General features: G+C 43.8%; 1 protein-coding gene across 3 annotated transcripts in view; it reads left to right on the top strand.

Annotated features, from left to right (window-relative positions):
• ankfn1 (ankyrin repeat and fibronectin type III domain containing 1) overlaps positions 1-7,860 on the top strand; it is a 162,153-nt gene extending 154,293 nt beyond the window's left edge. For 2 of the 3 annotated variants that reach the window (XM_049563233.1, XM_049563234.1), the window contains 3 exons: positions 1,911-2,133; positions 2,213-2,405; positions 5,608-7,013. In XM_049563233.1, coding sequence (XP_049419190.1) covers positions 1,911-2,133; positions 2,213-2,405; positions 5,608-6,373 — 1,182 coding nt within the window. In that variant the 3' untranslated portion in view covers positions 6,374-7,013. Of the gene's footprint in view, positions 1-1,910; positions 2,134-2,212; positions 2,406-5,607; positions 7,014-7,827 lie in introns of those variants that run through there. The other variant, XM_049563232.1, reaches the window with a different exon arrangement.
• Positions 7,861-25,953: the final 18,093 nt, after the last annotated feature.

Genomic DNA, 25,953 nt, shown 5'->3' with positions numbered 1-25,953 from the left:
CAAGTCCCAGCCGGTCAGTTTTTATATCTGGACTCGTATTTCCCATGTTTTGTGTCTAAGTGGTCCAGTATTGAGAGAGAGTGCTGCAGGCGGTTCCCATTTGATATTTGTCAGCAGATACATTGACCGTGTGTTAAGACTGAATTAATGAAGAAAGTCACCAAACTTACACTTCTTTATTTGGGTTGACTCTTTGCCTGGACAAATGTAGAGCTTTAAATAAAGTTCATGTGTTGATGTGTTTGTTGTTGTTGTTGTTGGTAAACAAAGAGAGCTGAGAGCTGCAGCCTCCCTCTGTGGGACGAGCAGGAATCCCCTCCATGTTTTTCCCTCTCGCTCTGCCGGCGAAGCCCCGGCATTCTTTCCAGCCGAGTCATCGCTGCTGTCAGTCTCCCCGCTGTGTGTGTGTATGGTGTGTGTGTGTGTGTGTGTGTGTGTGTGTGTGTGTGTGTGTCTGCTTTCTGTCAGACAGTCGGCTAATTGCCGCTTAACGTTGTGTCACGCTTCATTCTCCTCAAAAGCAAACACACATTTTCAGCTCACTCACATTCACTCATGATGCGTCTAACTCTCACTGAATCGTCCAGAATAAATAAAAAGTTACACTAACGACTCATAAACCTTCTGTAAGGCTGAATCTGTCTAAACTGAACGCACCATAATATCACCGGGCACATTTAAAGGTGCTGTGAGTAACTCTGGAGAAAGACAGTTGATAGTCTCATTCCCAGGTTCAGATACAGACACTTTGGTTTGGTTGTTCAGGTGAGCTGCAGACCCAAAGCATTGGTGTTTGATGACCGAGAGGGGATAGGACCAGAAAAGTTTTCATTGTCTTCTTACCCCCCCTGAACATGAATGCTATTATTTGTGTTGCTCATTCATAGTTTGTATGTTGCCAAGGATCCCGTTTGTTTCTGTTTTTATTGCTCATGAGTTTTGTTTTATGTTTGAGTAAAAGAAAAGACCTTTTTGAGGAGATAAGTTTGGCGATGTTTGTTCGGTAACATAACTGTGGCGTAACACCAGATTCACAGGGAATAGTTGCAGCCATAGGTTTTGTTGTGTCAGTGTGTTTTCAGGTCACGAAGGTTAATTAGTTCAGGCAGGACATGATGTCAAACTCAATGGAACACAGCCATACTGCCAAAAATAATACTGCAAATAGAAATAAAGTTTTCTTTCACTGAAATGTTCCTGACTGAAGTCTTGCCTAAAGAAGGCTTTTCAGCATTTGGTTCCCTCTAAGGATTCGGATTTATGTAAGTTTTGTTTTAATTGTTTTGCTACCAAAATTAGCATGAGCATTATCACAGTAAACCATAGACTGTAAATGCAACATGCTAACCAAGCTAACAGCTAGCGTTAAAGCACTTGTACATGATTGCCGATTTGCCGACGCCACAGCGCTCGTCGTCCGCTTGACACAACGCTGATCTCTCCTCCATTATGCAGTTGGATCTTTACATTTTTCCGCGCCCCGTCTCCACCCCGCCTGCGTTATACTGTAAAATCATTGGCTCTGCACGGAAAGGTCAGCGCCAAATGGGGTCGAAGTACAACAAAACTGAACTTTTGGCGTTGTGTCAAAACATCAGTGAAGCCCTCAAGTCGAAGTCAAAAAGTACCCCGACGTCAGCGTTAATGCCAGCTTCCATAGGAAAACAGTGGCACAGTGGGCATCAAGAGATTTTTAATGCTGGTCATGTGCAAGTGCCTTTAGGGTTAGTTCCCCTCTTGTCCAAATATGGTTACTTCTGGCTCCAAAAGGCGACAGTCAAAATACCAAACACACGGCTTCCACAAACCAACGGGTGACGTCACAGTGGCTCCTTCACTTATTTTATCCAGTGTGCTCACAATGTCCAACACTGGAGTGTTGATTAATGTTGCCGTCTTTTGACCAACAGCAACTGGACGAGATGCGTCGTGACCTCCGCTGGATCACCGATGCCCTGCAGTACGCTCGCTACAAGCAGCCTCGCGGCGGCGTACCAATCACCTGCCTGGTGGATGCCAACGCTACGGAGAGCGACTCTGGGCAGCAGAAGACTGACTCCACCTCCTCGAACATGGACTACCTGCCCACACCTTCGCCCTCACCTGAATTCCGCAGAAGGAAAGCCATCAGCGGTGAGTTGTCGCTCAGGAGCTCCAGGTTAAATTTAAATCAAAAACACATGAATGAAACTCTCTGTGTGTCTGCCGTCAGACTCTCTGCTCGGCTCAGATGAAGACGGATCCTCTGAGGTTTTCCTGCCGACAGACAGCGACTACGACTCCAGCGACGCCCTGAGCCCCCGCGAGCTGGACCTGCTCTATTCCCCACCCCAGGATCTGTCCCAGCAGGCCTTGCACTCTCTGGGCGGCAGCGCTCCCGACGTGCTCCAGATCCACGAGCTGAGGTGAGTAGATTCATCTTGTTGTTAGGAACACATTGGCAGCAGCAGCTCAAACTGTACGTCTGCTCATATTCTCACTTTAATGGAAGTGATGTATTTGTTATTTGTTCAAACTTTGTCTGATCGTACATTTAATGAGAATCTCTAATGAGTGACACCAGCTGTGTTTGCTTCAAAGTGATTTTAGGATGATTCAGTCTGGATTTTCATCCATCTGTATACAGTGTCGTACCTGCTCCATTGTGCAAAAACAAAAACAAGGAATAATGAACATTCAGACACATAAGGTGTAATAAAATATAAAAACAGGCACCAACATGTGCAAATGGGAGAAAAATACAGACACTTTTGTTTTCGCTCCCATTTTTTGTGAGTTGAAGTTAAGATTTAAAACTTTTTCTATCAACACAAAAAGCTTGTTTCTCTCAGATGTTCACAAATTTGTTAAAATCCATGTTAGTGAGCTCTTTGCCAACATAATCCATGATATATTCGTCTGACTTATGTAACACAGGTGTGCGTAGGGATGGTCACAAGAAAGCAACACTATAAAATGTGCAGTTTGATCAACAACTTTAAGGAAGCGTGTCACTGACATGCTGACTGCAGGAATGTCCACCAGAGCTGTTGCCTGTGAACTTTCAACCGTCAGACATCTCCAGTGTTGTTTCTGTGAATTTGGCAGTACACCCAACCAGCCTCAACACTCTGTCTCATTCCCTGGGTGTCCGATACATCAGCCTGGTCAGTGGCCCTTAGGCTTCCCTCACCAAAGCACAAGGTACCTTAAAGCATCTACATTAGATGCACTGGCCTTTTAACTTACTCCAATGTAATCCCATCCGTGGCAATAACAGAGAAAGAGCAAGAACGTCTGAGTAGGGCAGGAGGGAAGGATGGTTGACGGGTCAAACACACACCGCACTTTCACCCAAGAGACCAGTATTTGTGTCTCGTGTGAAATCAAAAGTCGACTTGAGTTTTTGCAGCCACCTGACGCAGGCACTGGTGTGTGGATTTGGTTTAGTACAGGTCATCGGCCCAAAGCTTCAAACTAACATCATCATCAGGTGACACACTCGTTAAGTTACTGTAACAAACGTGGTTATATTAACCCATGATTGTCTTTCTAAACTTAACTAAGTAGTTTTGTTTCCTAATCCTGTTTCCTCTGATGAATAAAGTTTGTTTTAAAAGGTACTGCCACATGTAAGAAGTGGAAATTGGCATGTCCATAACTGATGATAGAGGGGCTGAAGGGTAGGACCACTGACCACGCAGCTGTATTTGACAAGTTGGAAGTGAGAACAAGGGAAGTGGCTGGTCTCAGACAATCTTGCAGGTGAAGAAGCTGCATGCGGAGGTCCTAGATCGGCTCACCAGACTGGTTGGATGTACTGCCAAATCAACAGAGAGACACTGAAAATGGCTTAGATTAGACTTTGGTGGTCAAAGGTCATCGTGACCTCACAAGACATGTTTTTGCCTTAACTCAAGAATTCATGTGTTTATGTTTAATTATGACAAAATGTCACGCAAACGTCTGACAGGATGAACGTGATGACTTTTTATATCCAACATGTCGAAGATCACCTTCACGTAATGTTCAGTAGAAACACTTTTCTGGCCGTTACTCAACGTCATATCTCAGGAACAGAAGGGGAGACATTTGGTCAGATACTGACCAACTTAGTGACACTAATCTTGAAACTGTGCTGATTGTTTAGATCTTCTGTGTGTGAAGCATCCATGTTTTAGAATATGTTGCTTCTTTGCAGCAACATTTGAAGTGTTAGCCCCTTTTCCACCAACATTTCCTGGAACTTTTATTGCCTGGAATTTATTTACCTTGGTAAAAGAATTCCTGGTAATCTGTGTGGTTTGCGTTTCCACCACACCTCAACGTTCCAGAAAATGTATTCAAATTATCGTGATGACGTAGATGATTCGTCGTGTGTCCTGTATTTGGCTCCGCCAGCTTGTTTACTGGTAACATGGCAACATTAGTGCTGGTGTAGAGAGTCGGGGCTGTTTGTCTCAGCCAGCAGCTCAGTTTAAAAGTATTTTAAGAAAAGTGTCAAACTAAGTTAGTCTCCATACAGACAGCTGTCATTTCAGCTTATTAGTAACAATTCACTATCAGCTGGGCTAGTGTGCTGTCCTCGTGTGAGACATAACGTTAGTGTCGGTGGATGAGAGACTGTGGACGGAGCATATTAAATATCACTGTCTACATGTTTACATGTTCATGCTGCTGACCACATGTATTGATAGTATTGGCTTCTTACTTGCTAAGGGTTAATGTCACTGACAGTAATGAGTGTAGCTGTCGTCAGCTCAAGTCATTTTCGAGTTATCTTCACTTCGTTTCCACCGCCACCACTCGGCTGTTCACCCGTTACCGTGTCACATCGGTGTGTGTGTGTGTGGAGGAGTTCAGCGCAGACACAAAAGAACCGATACTGTCAGCACTTATCAGTACTACGGTCTTTAATATTTTAGCCCCAGGGCTAATTTAGCACCAGGTTTCGGTACCCATCCTAAATCATAACAGACAGGAAGTGAAGCTTGTAGAAATTAATTTAAGTTTGCAGCGGCTGCCCGTGCCAGGAAGTGCGGAACGCTGCAAGTGTGTGTGTCCCACCAATCAGCGTTCCTCAGCACACAGCCCCTCTCCTCAAGAATTCCGTGGCAAAGTTTGGGGTTGAGGGAAAGTTTTTTACCCGGGTAATTTCGGTGTAAATGTGCACAGGTGTTTCAAAATGAGAAAAGTTCCTGCGGTGGAAAAGGGGCTATTGTCAACTGTCGTGACTACACATGACTCTGAATTTAAAATGTAACTGCAGCTGGTTCACAGAGGCACACACCCTGACATGACTGTCTGATTAAATCTTAAATGAAATGTCTCTTCAAGATCCTACAGAGTTTCATTTTAATATGTGTTAGTTTTAGATTCACATTAGTAAAAGTAAAATGATGGTTATTGATCATCAGACAAATAAATCTGATCTGATTAAATAAATGAAACTCCTGCTGTTGTAAAAACCAGTCAGAGTCTCTGCTGAGTTCAAACATCAGTCAACAACCACAGTCTGAACTTTGGTCTGTTTGGAAACTGGAACTGTGTGCGATCACGGGACATGAACGTCCTCCTCTGTGTCCCTGTCATAAATCTGATGGATCATGTTTTCCTCCCGTCTCTCAGGTACAGCGTCTGCCCCCCCACAGACCTCCCCCTGTCCCCATCTGTGAAAGATCCTAAATCCTCCCCCCTCCTCCCTCACTCCCCCTCTCTATCTACAGACTTCCCCCTCTCTTCTTCCTGTCTGCCTCGCTCTCCGTCCTTCTCCAGAACCCTCCCCACCTCGCCATCCCTCCCCCTCTCCCCCAGATTCTCCAAAGACCTCCCCCTGTCCCTCCCCCTCTCCCCGGCGCTGTCCGATACCACCAAGACTCTGGAGGGCCTCTCGCTCTCCAAGAGCCACCAGGACGGCGGCGTCACCCCCCTCAGGGCCCTCGCCAACCCCCCCGCCAAACGCAAACTGCTCTCCAGGAGTCACCGGGGCCAGTACTTCAGCGGGCCCCAGCGTTGGCTCAGGGGCCACAGCGGGGAGAGCCACACAGGATCTTTATCTGAAGGCATCTACACCAAGCAGCTGGACCTAGACCTGCCTCCGCCCGGGGACACCACCTACGTTAGCCACGCTTCCTGCGTCCTGGAGAGCCGGAAGGGCCGTCACCGAGAGCCGCGCCCCCACGTCCGCAGGATCTTTGTGGAGCCCTGCAAGGAGCTGTCGCCGGGCCACGAGAGGAGAGGCTGGGAGGAGGAGGAGGAGGAGGAGGAGGTGAAGGCTGCAGGCGTGTCGGTGGTCGTGGAGGGGGAGGAGCCAGAGGGAGCCGCCACACAGGACGTAGACTCAGACGACCAAACGAACGCCCAGGTGTCAGAGATACTCAGCAGCACGCTGTAGAGTGGGGACAGCAGCTGAAGGCAGCAGGTCGGTTCACTTCAGACACACCTGAGCTTTTAAAGCTACACCAGGCACAAGTTTAGATCCTCAGCGCTGAACGCCAGAGCACACAAACGTGTCGTCAGATCCTTCATCTCTCCTCTCGTTTATTGTCTGACTGCGTATAAAACAACAGCTTATCACGAGCAGCAGCTGCATCAGTATCTACACAGGATGCTTTCAGGTACGGTATTGAGTGTAGGTCACTCAGAGCCCAACACACAATAGACTTAAAGTGTAAAAATACACTTTACGTCACGTTTATACAAAACTCACAGTCTGTCAACAGCTTTCAGCACCTCACATGGTCCTCCTCTGCTGTTGTTATATTTTCATCCGTCGTGTTTTAATGACTTCTCGTCTGTTTTGGGCTTTTTAATGCTCATGACAATGGTTGAAAGGTCAGCAGAAAGCTGTTAAGAACTGCGATTGTTCTTGTAAACAAACCTCCAGATAAAAAATAAGGTGACGTTTCAATAATTATCACTTCACACCTTCTGCTGCTCAGCTGGTTGTAAAGTTACAGGTTGTAAACAAACTGTAACTGTAGTGTATCTTCCCTCTCTCTAACTATAGTCACAGAATCTCTTACGTTCATCTGCGTGAATCACGAAATCGTTTGTAACTTTAAAGTCGCATATTTTAACTTTTTGTCCAAATGACATCAAGACACTTCGTAAAAAGTGATGAATCAACACGAGAACAGAGTGAACATTTTTCCATCAAGGACTAAATTTTGTATCACATCCTGATACCTTAACAACATAAGAGGTCGTTTGTGAATGACTCACAAAACGATGAGTGTAACCTTTAATAGGCACAGTTTCAGACACGCAGTTAAAGTTTGGAAAGGTCGCAGTTTGGTTAGTTTAGGAAAAGTGTCTTGTGTCTCCAAAACAGCTAATTTCCAGGAAAGGTGACGGACCATCAGTAGTGGCTGTAGCAGCTCTAATTCACCCAGTGGTGACAGCAGCACGTAAGCACGTTTAAGGAAAAAAATTACAAGGTTTCTGCCCACCAGCGACAGTATGTTACACAAAAATAAAATAAGACGACATTGACTTTTGGTCTCATGGTTAAAAGTCCTGTCTTTGTTTGACTCATCCGTCCACCCCGACCTCTTGTGTCACCTGACTTCCTCCTTTGCTCCCGTCATAATTACTCAGCCACTAGAGGTCACCACTTAACAACGGACGTAAATATGAGTCATTAAAGCTGCTGTACAAACGACCTATAGGGTCACTTTTTGGGGAGGACAATCCTCTGAGTTCACAGTTAAAATGCTCGCACCATGTTTCGCTGCCCAGTGTAGCTTTAAAATGCTCTCAGGCTTTGTGAGCGTCAAACCGAAACATCAGTTCAAATCACCACTGTCTCTCTCTCTCTCTCTGTGTGTCTGTGTCTCTCAACAACAGTGCTGATTGGCCGGGCCTGTTTCAACAAGCCGCTTCAGACCTCCATAGATTGTAAACTAAACTAAAAAGTTGCTGGTTCAACTCCGCCAAGTCTCAGAACCCATGGCATCGACTGTTACAAAGAAATTAATCAATGCAACGAGAAACCGAGCACTGCTTCTTCTTCTTCTTCTTCTTCTCCTCTGACCAGGAACTTTGCACACTTTGACCCTGCACGTCAACCAAAAACACAAAGGTGGTTCCACTGATTTATTTTTCCCCAGTTTAGTTCAAATCTCTCGATCAGATGATTTGGTGGCCCGTCCTCAGAGCATGGATTCTCCTCTACTTGAAGTGAATGTACAGTTGAGTCTGTTTGTGTGGTTGAATCCTGTCTTTGTTCCTTTGAGCTGCTCCCAGCAGGTTCTAATGTGGTCCAATGAGTTTAACGCGGTCAGTTTAAAGAGATGATATAAATAAATATATACGAGTCACTAAACACAGACCACTACAGAGACCTTAAAGTATTTTTCTAGTCTCCGATGAAAGATATTTTACCTGAGACGTTGATGAATAGTCAGAGCTGTATTTTGTCGGCATGAAGTAGTTTGTAGCTGTCGTTTGTTTTTGGTTTTTGGACTAAAGCTTTGTGTCCAGTTCATGCCTCCTCCTGGTTCAGCATGACGATGTCAGGGGTCGGGGGGCGGTTTAGCTCTGGGGGGGGTCAGGATCAGTCTGCACTTTGCCTCTCGGACTCTGACAGTGTTTGTGTTGTTGCTTTCTGTTTTCAGCTGTCGTGTTTCCTCAGAGGCTGCTGGTGTGTTTTATGTTCCACGTGCACCAAACATTGCAACCGTTTAATTTCTGACGTGAAACTCCAGATTCTTCAGACGTATGCACGGCCTTTTAAAGAGTGCGTTTTTAATGTTTGCACATTGAGGAATAAAAGCTAATTGAATATATTTGATGCAGTTGGGCATTAACTGTGGCAGCTTCTCTCATTAATGACTGTATGAAGTTTCCATTTACAGGCTGTGTTTGAATGTGTCGCTCAGATACTAAAGTTACAACCAGACTGACTCTACAACCCTCGTACTGCAGCGATCCCTCAGTCGTACTGCAGCCGCCTCTTCGTTTCAGTGGGTGTAAATATGTTTATTTGCTTTTTCTAAGGAGAGTTAAAAGATCAAATTTCTGTACGTTCAGTTTGAAGCTAGAGCCTGGAGGTGATTAGCTTTTCACCAAAATTAGCTTAGCATAAAGAATGAAAGCAGTGGGAAACAGCTAAAAATGCTCCCACTAATCAACATATGATATTTTGTTTGTTTTCTTGATGAAGAAACGTGGAGACAAGCTAGCTGTTTCCCTCTGCTAACAGTCTTTATGCTAAGCTAACCTCCAGAATACCCATCTTCACATCTCACTCTCACAAAGAAGGAAAATAAACATATTTCCAAAACTGTTTCTTTAACATTATTTTAAAATTGGTTGTTTAAACCCTAAACTACTCTCTGGTTGGTTCTTTCTGTTTCCATAACATTAAATTAATTTATCAGATTTTAGAAAGTGGCAATGTCACGAAAAAAATGTCAGAAACACGAGCGGTCAGACGATCAGACAGTTTGTAAACGTTTAATGTGGAGGTCAAACTGAGAGTGTGTTCTCACATCACGTACTGTTTAATTTAAAGGTTCATTGTGTATGTATTTTATGCGTCACCAAATTTAGTTTTGAGATTTGATGACAATTTAGATTCTGAATTTGATTTATCAGATTCATGTCTTCTAGAAAACATAAAATGTTTAAAGTGATTTAAAGACAATTCTCGATAAAAATTTGATTTGTTTTTGCAAATTTGTTTCATGTACAGATGCTCAACTTACAGAAAAATTACAGTATGGGAGATGCGCAAACATTTTTCATGCGTGAAAAAATAAATTTAAGGAAAAGGAAATATATGTACATGTACACAGATGGACACAAATATACTCTTAGGAAAACATAAATAACATAAATCACATATTACTGATTATCAACCTGACCTGTAATGAAAACATCAAAACAAAAACATTTCTAAAAGTGTGACTAAAATTAATCAATTACTATCGTAATCTTTTGAGTGTTGATACCTGGTGACGTGTCAGACCTGTCAGCGTGAGTCTCGCCAACTGCGTTACGACCTGTGTGTGCACACCACAAGATTTCTCCACCGTGCTCCCCGTGATCCTGTGGACGCCACCATTGTTGTTGTTGCTTGCCGGCCGGCCGGCTTGTCAGTGTTGCCAGATCTTGGGAGAGAAACAAGCAACCAGGGCTATGGAAACAAGCCCAAAAGAAGCAACAGATATATATAGAGGAAGGCGACGTTTAGAGAACAAGCCCAAATGAGCAACTCCACTTTAGAAACAAGCCCAAAGTCGCGGCTAATAAGCGGACCTGGCAACCCTGCAGCTTGTCCTCCTCACATTTCTTCCGTCCTCCTGCGTGCTGATGTGGGACGTATCCCGCCTCTCATTGGCTGATGCTCTTTGTCAGTCGTGTCAGACTTCTCCAGTTTCCTAGCATGCCAGATATCCAGTCCCAGTCACAGACAAGGGGGCGACTTGCTCATAGGCTTGTTCACACATGAGGACTCGTCGTGGCAGACTATCTGCCGACTCACCTCCGACCCAAGGTGGCTCTCAAGATCCTCTGCCACGTCAAAATTGAGGTGAAAATCGTGAAATGTGAACTAGGCTGATCTGTCTGAATTTAGTATTTTCAGGCTTGTGTCATAGAGCCTGTTCACACCTGGTATTAAAATACATTTCGGTGATCCAAACACAAGTGGACAGCTGAGACACATAGCGGTTCACACCTGTGTCTGTCATGATTTTATTTCTACCTACGTCCCTTAAACGAGGAGGTCAAACGGCCCCACAGTCTCGCTAGCATGCTCGCTAGTTGTGTTGCTACAGCTGGAGATATCGCTGTCGGCAAATTTCACCATGTCTTCTTCCGCAAGGCAAAACGATGGACGGTCACAAAACACTTCGTCCAACTTTTTGTAAGAATGGGCAAGTTATAGAGCGTTAGAGTGCCGTCACCAAAATAACGATGACATATTTTCATGTTATATCCTTGTCAGGGACGCTTCAGGGCGCCTTAACATTTAAACCACAAAAGACAAATGCGTCCCAGACCACTCTCTGCAAGTGGTTTGAGTGATCACAGTGCATCTTGGTGGTTGTTTATACCTGTATTTAGCGCTGACCACTTGTGACGGGATCTCCCAAGAGGCCAGGTATAAATTTTAATTACCTCCGCCAAGGAGGTTATGTTTTCGTTGGCGTCGGTCTGTTTGTCTGTGAAATAACTCCAAAAGTTCTTAACAGATTTTGATGAAAGGTTGATAATGGGACAAGGAACAGGTGATAAAATGTTGGTGGTGTTCGGTTGAAGCAAAGTGGATAAAATAATAAAATGGTGGGAAATCCGAGCTGCTTGGCGGAGGTCTGCGCTCTCCGAATGCTTTTCTAGTTTTTTTAATTGTTCAACTTCACAATGTCAAACTCTCAGAACAAATGTTTCACGAAGGAGTCGTCATTGGTAGTCTGCAAATCTTAGACCTCAGGCTCCTTCCAGCAGTGCTCATTAAATATGTATAAAAAATAATTTAATAAGTAAAACACAAGTTCAAAATAAGTTTGTCTGATAGTTTGAATCAAACATGTATGATCACCTCACCGCTCGAGTTTCTTCTCACCGACATCATTAAAATCTCTTTAACTTTTTGAAACATTTTCATAACCAATAAAATAAATGACCAGAGAAACATAAAATTAAAACCCGGTGTTAATGAACCAAACCTTCTAATTAAGTCAGCGTTCACTAACTGACTGTGATGTCTGATTGGTGGCAAGAGAAGTTGCAGCAGTTCAGATTTACGACGTTGGATTTTGTTTTTGTCTGAGTTGATGTTTGCATTCGAGGCTTCAGTCTGAACGTTCGTCCTCAGGTGTTCAGTCAGTTTATGTAGAGAAAGGCTTTTATTCTGGAATGTTAAACCCCACCTGAAGCTTCAGCCAGGTGTCTCCAAACACACGACTGAGAAACTGTTTGTTAACTTGTGAGGGCTCCGATCTTCAGCCTGTAATGTGACACACGCTCATGTATTTATTTCTGTCTTCATGTTTCTGACACACAACCTCACCTCCAGTATTTTTGTTACCACACAAACAAACTGAGACAAACTTCTATCTGTATATTTTTGATGCCACTTCTGACTTTAATTTATTTGCAGCAAATGGACGATATTTTTTTTCCTTTGGACTGCGTTTAAAAAAAAAAAAGAAGGCTCCAGTGTTTTCATGTATTTTGACATTTTGCAACCTGAACTCACATGAATGGATGTATTTTAACAACTGAAATAAACATTGTCTCATGTTGGATGTTGTGCACTTAAACCTGAGAGTTTGTCTTCTGTCAGACGTCGGTGAAGAAGCTGTGGACGGAGCTCACCTGCCACAAAGCTGTACTCTATAATAATACATTCAGTGTCTGAATTATACTGTTGTTTCTCTGTTATTGAAGAAACAGCTGATCGTAAACTTTTCAATAGTTAAATTAAATGATTTTTTTTAACCTGAAGAAACGATGCTGGTGAAACTCTTCAGCTCAGGACAAACACACAACCTGTGTGTCACTTTTCATCACTGCTTCGTCCTCGCTGCCATATCTAAGGCATTCTGGGTAATTGAGTCAAGCTCTGCCAGTCAGAGGAGGAGTTACCTGAGAGCTGCAGAGGAAGTGGTGAGTTACAGATCATCATCTCACTTACTTATACTTCTCATTTTGGGCATATCTCATGCCCCGTATGTGGTAGAGACATGAAACTTTGCACAGAGATGCCTCTCCTCATGAGGAACACATTTGCCTCAAGAACCCATAACTTCCGCTTATATAGATTTTCCACCATTTTGAATTTTTTGAAAAACACTTCAAATGGATCTCTTCCTAGGAAGTTTGAGCGATCTGCATGAAACTGGGTGAACATAATCTAGGGACCAATATCTAAAGTTCCCTCTTGGCAAAAGTTGGAAAACTTCCTAAAACTGAGCTTCTATAAGGCAATGAATATTGCGGAGGGCGTGGCTCATCACATAAAGGTGTATAACATCTCAAGGGTTTCACCCATCACCACGCAACTTTGTAGGCATATGACCACACATAATCTGAGGGGACCCCTCCATTATTGACCCCATCAAACAAAATGGGGGCGCTAGAGAGCTCATTTCTTATCTAGGCCTAACCGCCATATGGATTTTTACTAAACTTGGTAGATATGTAGAACAGGACGCCTCAAGGTGACTGGAGAAATTTAACTCTAATTGGCAACTGGGTGGCGCTATAACAACAGAAAAATGCTTCAAAATGGCTAAAATGTGACCGATCGCTGTGGCTCCCCCTGTGGACCAATGTTGGTGTTGTTTCTAATGTTTGGTATGACTAAGTCATGGTATGGTATGCTGTACATAATCAGGGAAACTGTCAGTGTGTCATTCTGTCAGTCAGTCATTCAGTCTGTCCCACGTTTTTCTACTCACTGACGTGGTCAATCTATGTGAAATCTATATATGGAGGACTGGCATAGGTAGAAGGTGACAAAGCTACCAATGGCTATGGACTAGTATCTGATATAATATTGGATTATAATTATTGTTGCATTAATGTGTTCATCATTTTGAATGGATAGTTCATCATTTTTAAGTGGGGATGTATGAAGTACTTATACACAGACCGTACATTACATACAGCAGATGTCAGTCAGCATGCCCCCAATTTAGAGAAACAGGCTGTAGTACTGACACAGAAGCTCAGCAATGTACTGCTGTGGACAGATCTTCAGCAAAATGTATTTCAATATCAGTTAAAGTGTATGCTATATTTAGAAGATTTTCTCCATTTTACCTTGATGTTGATGAGCAATTTCCAATGGGAAATTAAGTTACATCATTCCCAGACTCCACTGAGAAAACCAGTGATTTAACATCACTGAACACAGCAGCTGCTGGTCTACTGCTGCCTCCAACAGTTTGTTTGTGTCATTTAGTGACTTTAGCTTTTAACAGAGTTAGTTTGGGTTCAACAAAGTCACACTATAACACAAACTAACTTAGTGATCATGCAGTGGTAGACCAGCAGCTCCTGTGTTCAGTGAGCTAAAATCACTGGTTTTGTCAATGGAGTCTGGCTTTGAGCCCCGTTTCCACCAAACCCTTTCAGTCCAGTGCCTTTGGAACCAGCAGTGACCCTTCAGACATGGTACCTAGACCCTCGGTGTGTTCAGACAGTCCTCTTAAATGTGGGCGGGGTTGTTGTCACTCACTGCTCCGTCCAGCACTCGCTGTATTTCCTCATCAGCGGTGACACAGATGGAAGTGTTAATGGCTTCCTCATCAGAAATCGCTGTCTGAAACAAAGGTAAAGTAGTGAAAATATTTCAGACACAGCATACAGGCAGCCGAAATATGTTTTGCTGCCGCCCCGTCCACAGCAGTACACTGTTTAGCTTCTGTGTCCGTACCTGCTTCTTTAAACTGAGGGTGTGGCGACTGACACACTGACTGTGGATGGCACCTCAAACAGCTCCACTTCAAAAGATCCAAACTGTCCCATCAGTGTTGCAGCTGGTGAAGGCGGAGCTCAGGTTAATGACTTTATATCCTGCTGGGTCGTTTAATCTAAAACAACACATCATCATATATTAGTTGTATTTTGCATTAATAATCTGAATCTGTAAAGTAACTAAAGTTATCAGATGACTGTAGTGCAGCAGAGAGTAACATGTTTCCCTCTGACAAGTAGAAGTAAAAAGCTGCAGAAAATGAAATGTAACTCAGACGTTGTGCTTCAGTACTTGAGTAAATGTACTCTGACTGTCTGCAGACATGAGTCGAGGGATTCCTGCGGTGTTACTGGCTGCTGGACAGAAAGCTCTCTGGTGTCACTTCCTGTCAGCTGGTCTCTGTGTGACTGGAGGTGTCGGAGGAATCTCCTGACCGACTGGCAGCTGAGCTGCAGCGGTCGCAGGACGCCGTGTGGGAGGGTGTGAACCAACTGGAATCTCACACCACCGCTGGCGGGGAGTTTTCCCGCCGGAGCGCTCGAAAAGCATTTTGGAGCGTCGGTCCAAACCACAGGATCGCTGCTGAAGGACTCAGAGAGAATCATTTATTCACTTCAGACTGTGAACTGCAAACTCTGCACACAAACATGTCGGAGTAATGTGAAGGAATCAGAGAATCTGCATGTTTTTATACCACATCTGTCCCAGATTATTAAAACCAGATCAGACTTTTATCCATGTCTCTCCACCAACACGTCCTCCTGAAGGAGATTTATTTGTATATGAACAGTAATATTAGCTTCAGGTCCGTCACTTCACATGAACACAGTGACTTTATAAACCAAACAAAGAATATCTAGTTCTGCTGTGAGTCCTTAAAGGAATACTTCCCTGCAAAATGACCTTTTTTCTAAATCAAGCTAATCAAGATTAGTCGAGCTGTGTTACCTCGAACTCATCAAGAAAACGTAGCTTTTCTCATGCTTCCACGGAGAACGGCAAACATATCGATTAACTGATCGATTGGGGACCAGGTTCAACAGCAGCAACCGTATCAAAGCATCCATTAAACTCACACACAGCTCATGCAGTATAATCCATCCTGAGGTTTTGTGTTTGTTTTTTTCAACTGGATTTGACAGAAGCTGAACGTGTCTGGAGCGACACCGAGTCCTGATATAGAAAGCGAAAATTAAAGGGATAGTGCACCCAAAAATGAAAATTCAGCCATTATCTACTCACCCATATGCCGAGGGAGGCTCAGGTGAAGTTTTAGAGTCCTCACATCCCTTGTGGAGATCCAAGGGGAGAGTGGGTAGCAACGTGAGCGCGGTGCACAGAGAGGCAGTCAGAGCTACAGGCTACAGTGAGGCTAAAAACAGAGTTCAAATGAGGTTTTTCCAAACAACTTTTTATGTCGGGGCTTCAGGACACTTGGATCACTACGGACGAGCAGTATGGAGATATTTTGTGGTTTCAATGATGTGTTTTTGGACGTTTGAATCTGGGGCGCCGTCAGCCTCCATTAGGTGGAGTTGTGTTGCTACCTCCTCTCCCCTTGGATCTCTGCAAGTGATGTGAGCACTCTAAAACTTCACCTGAGCCTCCCTCGGCATATGGGTGAGTAGATAATGGCTGAATTTTCATTTTTGGGTGCACTATGCCTTTAATGTTGAGCTCACGTCATCAGGACGGTCTCACCAGGCTAAAATACCTGCAGCTGGAAACCCAGCGATGACTCTGTAACAAATAACCAGTTTTGTTGTTTGTTGGTCCTGAGCTGAGGTCTGCAGCTTGGCAGGCGTCTCTCCAAGGTGTCACACCATCCACCACCCCCTCCACCTCCTCACAAACACTCAGCTTAAACACTATATCACTTTAGAAATGTTGATTTGATATGATGAAACGTGCAAATGTAACATATTTGTGGTTTGCAGAAACAGTGCCAACGTTTTCTTCTCGGCTGCAACACGAGAATCTTTAAAATAATCCTTTAAATTACAAACCCTGCAGGAACAAACCTCCTCGTACTGACTGTTAAGAGTTTGAATCTTTGCTGAAGAGTTCATTTGGATTTATTGGGTAAGATCGGGTTTGGGTTGATAGTGAGCAGGAACAACATCTGGTTCAACATCTGTATTTCACAGCAAAGTCTCGTCTTTCCAGAGAGAACGAGGACGTTAAAGATAATGTATTCTTCTGGCTGCTTTGAAATGATAATTCTTCTGCAGAAAGAATGAGGGAGGGAGCCGGTGAAATATGAGCAGAGGGGGAGCAAGTATTCAGATCTTCTACTGCAGTAAAAGTACTAATATCACACTGTGAAAATGTTCAAGTCCTGCATCCAAAGGTATTCAATAAGTATCATCAGCAAAATGTAGTAAAAGTACTTAAAGTGTGTGTTGCAGTGAAGTGTTGGATGATGTCAGTGTTTTCCTTCTGCATGAATATCCCTGCTGCATTCATGTGTCTGTGTCACTTCAAAGGTTAAAGGTCGAGCTCGTGTTAACTCCTGTCGCTGCTGTTTTATTTAGCCTCAGAAGAAGGAGAGTTTACTCGAGTGGTGGAGGAACTGTGTTGACCTGTCTCTGCCACCTTGAAGCCTTCTCACTAAATGGAGCGTCCAAATTGCTCCAGTTTGTCTCACCATCAAAGGAGCGACACAAACAACGAGCCGCGGTCACGAACTGTTTGTGCTTCGTGCTGGGAGGCCGTTTGATTCGCTGCGCAGATTAAAACTACATTTACCAACACAGAGTGAAGTGGACGAGCCACTGATCCACTGCGCTGGGCCGTATCACCGCCCCGCTCTGGAAAAATCAAAGGAAAGTGTGATTCAAAACATGTGGATACATCCGTCTGTCTGTCTGTAGTGGAAACACACAGCAGCAAACTGGGATCTATGGAAAATGTTAATGGCAGTACGAGGCTTTTGATGATAAGTGAACGTGATCACTGGACTCTGACGTGACGTAATGTTTTTACCTCCAGAGAAAAGTGACAATCTGGCTGCGTCTGTGTTTGATGATCACAGTTTCTGCAGCTTCAAGTTTAAAACCTTTTTAATCAGAATCAGGTTTCATACACGCAGAGTTTACCTTTCCGTGCAGAACAATAAAGGATAAAAGCAAACACTGTTCTGCAGAAGTTAAGAAACAAATACAGATATATAAAAATATGTTCCTGTTTCCCCATATATAATGTGATTTAATACCTGTTCCATGATTAAGAAGTGAAAATATAGAAAGAATAAAGAACCAGTGGGGACAGTAAGGCCTGAAATATTTAGGCAGCAGTTTATAACAATAAATCCTGATGACATGATTATATTTATGTGACCTGGGCGCAGATAAGTAGCAGAGAATGGATCATTATTTGGCGTCTTTGAGTAGGGCAACGACCAAACGTTTGTCGACCAGAAAGGTCATTCGTCTGCAAGATTTCATTGGTCGCTTAGTCACAGAAAAAAATGTGACTCTATCAGGAGCAGCACCGTGTCAAAATAAATCCAAACCTGTATGACTGGACCATGTGGGAGTTTAATTTGAAAGGACAGACACAGGAAGTGTCCACGCTCAGCAGTCAGACAGGAGTCGGGTTAATTTCCAGGGCTGGTACCTGCAGTTGTTCCACAGCCCAATATCACAGATTCAGCTGCTGCCATCTTCATCATTTGGAGCCAGAGTCTCTACAGTACCAAGTTCCCGCCTCTCTGCCAATCACCAGCAGCATCATTGATCGTGAGCACACTGATTGGCTCACACAGCTGCCGATCATGATGTCAAACCCCATTTTTATAGCCTTGCGTAAAATTAACGGTTCACTGTTTTGAGCTGAATTTTTGTTGGACACCTCAAACACCTCCTCATGTAACTAACTTAAACATGGTGTGAGCTGGTGGGAGGGAGATGACTGGGCAGCAGAAAGCTTCTAAATGACCATCGCTAACCACAACCTGCAGCTGGCATTTTAGGGACATGTATGCAATAATCTGTAGTGGAATACGTTTTAAAATTTGTCCTCTCAACATTAGTATTGTGGCTTCTAAATAAATTCAAAAATAGCCGCACATAGACGCCGTAACAGGAGATCTGATGGACTCACTGTCTTTGGTTTAGTTTTACTCACTGTTTGATGATCCAGGTGCTTCAGTTGGTTTTAGAGGTGACTGATTTGCAGGATGTGTGGAAGGTTGCAAGACAATGCTATCAACTGATTGTCTTGACTGTTGGAATTTAAAAAAAGAAGTTAAAATCAACAGGGTGTTAAAGGGAAATGTTGGTTTATTTCAACCTGTCTCCTATCGTCCTAAATTTGTTTCAAGTGACTAGTGACATAAAAATAATAGTTAGCATGTTAGCCGTTAGCCTAGATACAGCCGGGGCGCATAGTAGCGTCAGACCTGTTAAAACGTAAGTGAACGGGCAACCTTCAAGTGCAAAGTTAGTCCACTAAACAAGCTTTTTTTCCCACAAAGACCGCCTCATATCGTTAGGATAAATGTCAGAGAACATATAGAAAACGACATGTAAACGTGTTGTCTTACCTTACCGGTGTGCTGCCATGTTTGTTTACCATCTAGCTCTGCTTTCCAAAGCACGGCCGAAATATTGTGAGAACAAGCAGCGATCTCATACTGTGCCTGAAATCTCACGAGCTCTAGATAAAGCCCAGCTGGATACTACTCCAGGTGGAGGTGTCTCGTCCTCGGTCACATCCAGACCTTGAAAATAAGGCTGCAACCAGTCCCATTCCTTGCAACAGAGGCATTCCTCTTCTGTGGGCACTGGGGCACAGCATTCACAGGTACACCACCAATCTCCAGAGCTACGCAGCCTTGCAGCAGCCATTCCTCCTCTCTCGTCCTCTACCTGTTGCGCCTCTCTCTCTCTCTCTCCTCCGTTCTTCAATTTCACGAAGCTCTTCGTCAGTGTATTCTGGCTCAAATAAATAAGGGCGGCCATCAAACTCTGCAAAATCAAATTCCTCCTCCACAAAGTCGAAGTCTGGCAAAAAGTCAGCCATATTCTATAAATCTTTCATAAAATAAATGAATGAATTTTTCAGGCTACTGTCCGGTTCTGCCTTCCAGCTGTTGCCGCTTGTTCTCGCGAGATTTCGGCCGTGCTTTGGAAAGCAGAGCTAAATGGCAAACAAACATGGCAGCACACCAGTAAGGTAAGACAACACGTTTACATGTCGTTTTCTATATGTTCTCTGACATTTATCCTAACGATATGAGGCGGTCTTTGTGGAAAAAAAGCTTGTTTAGTGGACTAACTTTGCACTTGAAGGTTGCCCGTTCACTTACGTTTTAACAGGTCTGACGCTACTATGCGCCCTGACTGTATCTAGGCTAACGGCTAACATGCTAACTATTATTTTTATGTCACTAGTCACTTGAAACAAATTTAGGACGATAGGAGACAGGTTGAAATAAACCGAAATTCCCTTTAACAACTTTGTCAAACAATAAAGAACTAAGATTAACCACACACTTGGTGATTAAACACTATAACCTCGTGGCGTCTTCCACACTCCACACTCACTTCAGCACACCTGCCTTTAATTAAAGGTTCCCGATATGTCAGGTGGCCAGGTGGTGCATTAGAGTGACTCAAAAAATAATAAGGAAACTAGGACTTGCTAGAAATGGCTCTAACAATTATATTTCGTTGCATCTTAAGTTAGCTAATGTTAGAAAAATGCTTGCTAGTTAACGTATAGCTACGTAAAAAGAATGTCACATCACCAGCTGTGGACATATTTAGAGACCTGGATAAAGCGTTGAAGGTGAGACCCTGTTCATTCCTATGAAAGTTGCTCAGTGGCGCATGAAGCCAAAAAAAAGTTCTGTCTCCACAGTATGAAATTACGCAAAATAATCGGTGCTGCTTCTGCATCATTGCGCCTACAGAGCAGACACACTAGAGATTTCCACCAGCTACCAATGGTTCAGCGTGCCGCCTACTTGAATGGGGATTAAATGATTTAGGCCGTGTTGACACGAAAACGAGAATCGCTTCTCATTTTCGTTTTGAAAAAAGTTCCGGGTTCAGACGAAAACATTTTAACAACAACCGACATGCGCTTCCGTCTACAGAGTGGTGATGTATAAACAAACAAAATGGCAACCACATGAACGTTTGTCTGGACGGACGATGAGGTGGAGTTGCTACAGTAAATTACACTTTGCTGGAGAAGCGTTGATAAATTTGTTGTTGTTGTTGTTGTGATGGTCAAATTCTCGCACATGCCTAGTGACTGGAACCATAGAGAGCATGTGCAAAAAGGTGGTGCTATTTCCAAAAAATTGCACTCTGGAACCTGTTTTCAATACGTTGCGTTTTCAAGGACCCAAACGGCTGTCGTGTGAACGATCGAGGTGGATCGACTGTTTTCAGTTGAGATCGTTGTTGTATAAACAGGACCTGAATCGTGCAGCTCCTCTAGACTTCCCAAATGTTATCAGACTGAACGGATCAAATCCTGAAGTCATTTCGCAGGTTGTAACACTCAAAAATATCCACTTATTTATTTATTTATCTCTTTCCCAGTGTAAGTCAATGGTAAAAAGTCTTATTGTTCCCAGAGGCATCACATGATGGACCCTGTAAACTGCAGTTCCACTGTTTGGCCACTATGAAAATTGGCTTCAACGCTTAGCTCACTTCCTGAGGGCCTGTCACCAAAGTCAGCCAGGTTTACCTCTGCCTTGTTTCCATGGTAACGTTACAGAGGTTGGAAAAGGACGGACAGGTTGGTTGCTGACATAGTTTTAAGATGACATGAATTATGGTTTGACAGTAAAGGCCAACAGACCTTGGTGTACATTGTCTCTGTGAGGCTACGTGCTGCTCCGAAATAACTTTAGGTGTTACTCATTTAGATATACACAACATCATTATATGATTCTGTCTGTCAAGCTTGTCCGACCTCACGATGATAACTGGGGGGGGGGCTTTGGATCAGTCAGTTGGTCAGCGGCTGTGTTCCATATCTCTCTCTGTCAATGATAAAACTGTTGCTGCTGTCTGTATATCTGTGTTAAAATAAAAACCTTGACAGTTCTTCTTGAATCCTCTGACAGTCCCAACAGAGGCAGCTACAGAACGTCAAATACCATAAATATGATCAATGACGTGGTTTGACGAGATGAAATCTCTCTAACTGGTGTTAACGTCTCCTCAGAGGCTGGCTGCTGCCTTCAGGGCTCAGTGGTGACATTTCCCTGAAAGTCCTCGCGACCTCCAGCAGATCCATCTGAGCGTGAACACGAGTCTCCTGTGGGTCCTTCTCTGGGACCCTGATATGGAAGTGAAGGATGAAAGGTTTACAAAGAGACAGGAAGTCTTATCTGACTTCCTCTCCACAGAGATATGACAGTTTAGCGGCGCCCGTCACAGACTGAAAATTACTAACAAACTCCTTTTTAACAGCAGACAGGAGGGAGGAGGGTCACAGGGTGAAGAAGAAGAAGAAGAAGAACTCATTCTGGATCACTGATTCCTAACCCAGCCTCTCTGGTAAGAACTGCTTTGGTTTGTTTTGACTTAAAAACTGTTTTCAGATGCAAAATAATGGAATTTTTACATCAATTAATTTTGACCTTTTTCACTTTAATTTGACGGGACAGCTGAAGTGTTTGAGGGCGACTTCCTGCAGGGGATGACCTGCAGCAAAGCCTTTGTAAATGGTACAGCAGCTCCGCCCACTGAGCCACTGGACACCTCATCATGCTCATTTTCACCACTGGGGCTTTCAATTGATTTAAGTATTTATTCATTTATACATACGATTAATCACATGACTTTCCTTAGTTAACTCGTGATTAATCCGAAATTAATGGACAACACATTAATTTCACATAACACATTTTTTATCTGTTCTAAATGAACATTAAAGGGATATTTTTCAAGTTTCAATATTCTTACCAACATGGGAGTGGACAAATATCTTTGCTTTATGCAAATGTATTTTTATAATTATTGCAACAATCCAACACAATGACAGATACTGTCCAGAATAACCTCTGAGGTTCTGACTGCTCACAACAGGCTGAAAGCATAACATGGCAAACTGGAACCACACAGGCAACAACAGATGGACATATTGACCTGAACGTAACATTACTTAGAGACACTAAAGCCTAGTTCACATTACAGGATTTTCACCGCGATTTTGACGTGGCAGAGGATCTTGAGAGCCACCTTGGGTCGGAGATGAGTCGGCAGATAGTCTGCCACGACGAGTCCTCATGTGTGAACAAGCCTACGAGCAAGTCGCCCCCTCGTCTGCGACTGGGACTGGATATCTGGCATGCTAGAAAACTGGAGAAGGCTGACACGACTGACAAAGAGCATCAGCCAATGAGAGGCGGGATACGTCCCACATCAGCACGCAGGAGGACGGAAGAAATGTGAGGAGGACAAGCTGCAGGGTTGCCAGGTCTGCTTATTAGCCGCGACTTTGGGCTTGTTTTTTTGTAAACTCGCTTACAAATATTGGTAGTCGTGGGTTGCGGCTTTTTGGGCTTGTTTCTAAAGTGGAGTTGCTTATTTGGGCTTGCTCTCTAAACGTCGCCTTTCTCTATATATATCCATTGCCTCTATTGGGCTTGTTTCCATAGCCCTGGTTGCTTGTTTCTCTCCCAAGATCTGGCAACACTGACAAGCCGGCAAGCAACAACAACAATGGCAGCATCCACAGGATCACGGGGAGCGCGTTGTGTTTTGACCCAGGCCCTGTAGGCAGATCTGATTCAACACTGGGAAGAATATCCATGCCTTTACCATGTGTCGTCTCCAAGTTTGGTGACGTCACCGTGTTATCTGGGGCTCTGTCAGCGAGGGCTCGGTGGAGAAATCTTGTGGTGTGCACACACAGGTCGTAACGCAGTTAGCGAGACTCCCACTGACAGAAACACACGTCGCCAGGTATGAACACTCAAAAGATTACGAGAAATTGTGTAATGTGAACTAGGCTTAACACAACGTAGTGTTCAACTTCACACTAAATAAATAAATAAAGGTTCAGTAAACACCCTCTGTGTTTTTTAAGCAGCTCAACGTACTCTGGTTGTAAAATTCACATCAACAGTAAATGCAGATAACTTTGGTCTTTGTCGATTTGTTTCTGCTCGCCATCCATGAAGTTACTGCTGCATCGCTTCCTGATTTCCCAACCAGGTGGGCTGAGTTTCATAATTATAGAAAGTATGTGCGTTAATTGCATGTCAAAAAAATTGGTGGCAACCACCAGCTTTCACCTGGGAGAGCAGTGTGTGCGTCCTGTAAGATTCTAAACCCTGTTTCTCTTTCCTAAACCCAACCATGTGAGTGTGTTGAAAAAAAAAACCGTTAATTCGCGTACTGATGTAGTGCTTTTATTTTGAAAGAGACTGTATGCAAACTGTACATTTCCTGTGAAAACAGAAGTGTATTTTGAAAACAGACAATGCATGTAACAGGCTGAGGTTGACACGGCGTCCCAGAACGTCAACAACCAGCACACCCAGGGTACCTTGGACGTCATATGTGGACATGGAAAGTCCATGACCAAACGTGGACATGTGACGAGGTCACAGTGAGAGTGTGACAGTAGAGACAACCCATTCAAAGGTCGGCGTACAGTCAGCGATGCGCCCTCTGGACAATATAACCAGGGAATGTTTGGTAACAAGTAACTTTTCTCAGCAGGTAGCACTCCAACGTAACAAAGTAACGTTACCCAGCACTGCTGTTGGTGGACTGAGGGACGTCTCTTCAACCACAAACCGTTAAAGCTCCACAGTGTCCGGCCTGTGATGTGACTTTATGACGCAGAGTCTTCCTGTCACTAATGACCTTTTACAGAGTAAAGAAAGCTGCCGCTGCTCTCAGGTCACACCACTCGCTGCAGCGTTACAGCTCCGTGTGGACACATTAACCCAACAGGAACCAGGTCCACACATTCAGGGCCTGTTTGTCCCCGTCTCAGCGCGGCCCAGAGCAGCACAGTCGGCCCTTTATCTCCGCCCGGCTTCTTCTGCATTAGTGTCTCAGACAAGAGTTGTTTTTTTATCAGCCTCATAATTCAACCTTTACAACATGAGCAAACATACCAACGGTCTCTGCCTGCAGGCTGCAGGAGTCCCAGCTGCGGACTGACCCAATGAATTGTGACCGTTTAAGTGTCTTTATCTGCTTCCACACTTCATTTATAGGCTGCTGGAATTAACGTTTTACTGTTAAAGCACTTTTCTTCCACACTTTATAGTTTAACTGCAGAAAAGCCTCATATTTATTCTTTAATCCAAATATTTCTCAGAGAAGATGAAACAAAATCAGCCTGAGTTAATCCTACTTAATTAAATTTTCAGTAATGAAATCTTTAATTGGTTTAGGAGTTAACTTTAAAGCGCCGTCAGCGTGTGGAAACAAACCAGGCTCCAGTGAACGTGTGATTTTATTTCCCTCACAGTCGAAGATTTTCCACAGTTTGAGGCTGAATAAAGTTTCAGATGAACTCTGTGACTGATATATGTTTCAGTTCATCTGCTCCAGTTGAAATCCTGACCGGATCAGTTTGAGCTGAACTTTATGAACGGATATAAAACAACAGTTTGATGGGAAGTGAAGAGAAGCTCTGCAGCGTCAGTCTGAGCACATGATGAGAGCTCTTCTGACAGGTCGTCTGTCTGCGCCTCTGCTCAGGGGCGTAAATACAGATAGTGCAGTTGCATTAGGGCTCATGGGGTGGGGGGGCTGTAGAGAGAGCAGGCCCATGCTCAAAGAAGAACTCACGTCAAATTAAAAGTGGTGCAATCTGTTGTATTTATACCTGCAGCTCGGTCACCAGAAGAAAATGTTGCCATTGTTCATTCCTGCAAAACACAGATACGTTACATCCGGACATTTCATACGTGTCATATCAACGTATGAGCTGACTTTAGCCACTTTTACACCGCCTGTTCAAGGCGGGAATTTCACGCCGTTATGCCGCCTCGCCGCTCTGTATAAAAGGTACAATTGAAGAAATGGCGTACAGAGTTGTCTCCCCTTCAAGCCACCATGGGAGGTAGTAACAGCTCCGAAACAGAGTCTGTATAAACATGACATCAAACAGGATGGGAGCATGGATGGGCAGGACGGGTGTGATGTTGTGATGCGTTATGTGTACAACCCACTGCAGGAGATTTAAAATGAGCTGTTAGCAGTTAGCGGCTAACTCAGAGAAGAAAAACGGGCACATTACAGTATATATATATTTATTGCAGATTGCAACCTGCTGTAACTTTGGAATTCCTAAAAATTCCTTCAGTGTTCAGGAGTTTTTTACCAGGAGCTGAATTATCCACAGAAGTCTCTTCCTCTCTGCACAAACAGACCAGCTGATTTAAAGCTGTAAAAACACTGAATAAATCAGTTCCACGTTTTTCCAGCGCTGCTCATGATGGAGGGGGCTGCTAACTACAGTGGCTGATGAGGAAACGCCATTGTCCCTATCTAGAGCCAGTGTTTGGTTTGTCCGTTCTGGGCTACTGTAGAAACATGATGGTG

Source organism: Epinephelus fuscoguttatus, linkage group LG20 (assembly GCF_011397635.1).
Source record: "Epinephelus fuscoguttatus linkage group LG20, E.fuscoguttatus.final_Chr_v1".
In the NCBI taxonomy this organism is placed as follows: domain Eukaryota; kingdom Metazoa; phylum Chordata; class Actinopteri; order Perciformes; family Serranidae; genus Epinephelus; species Epinephelus fuscoguttatus.
The sequence above is the reverse complement of the archived record's forward strand: the minus strand, read 5'-3'. Positions and strand labels throughout refer to the sequence as shown.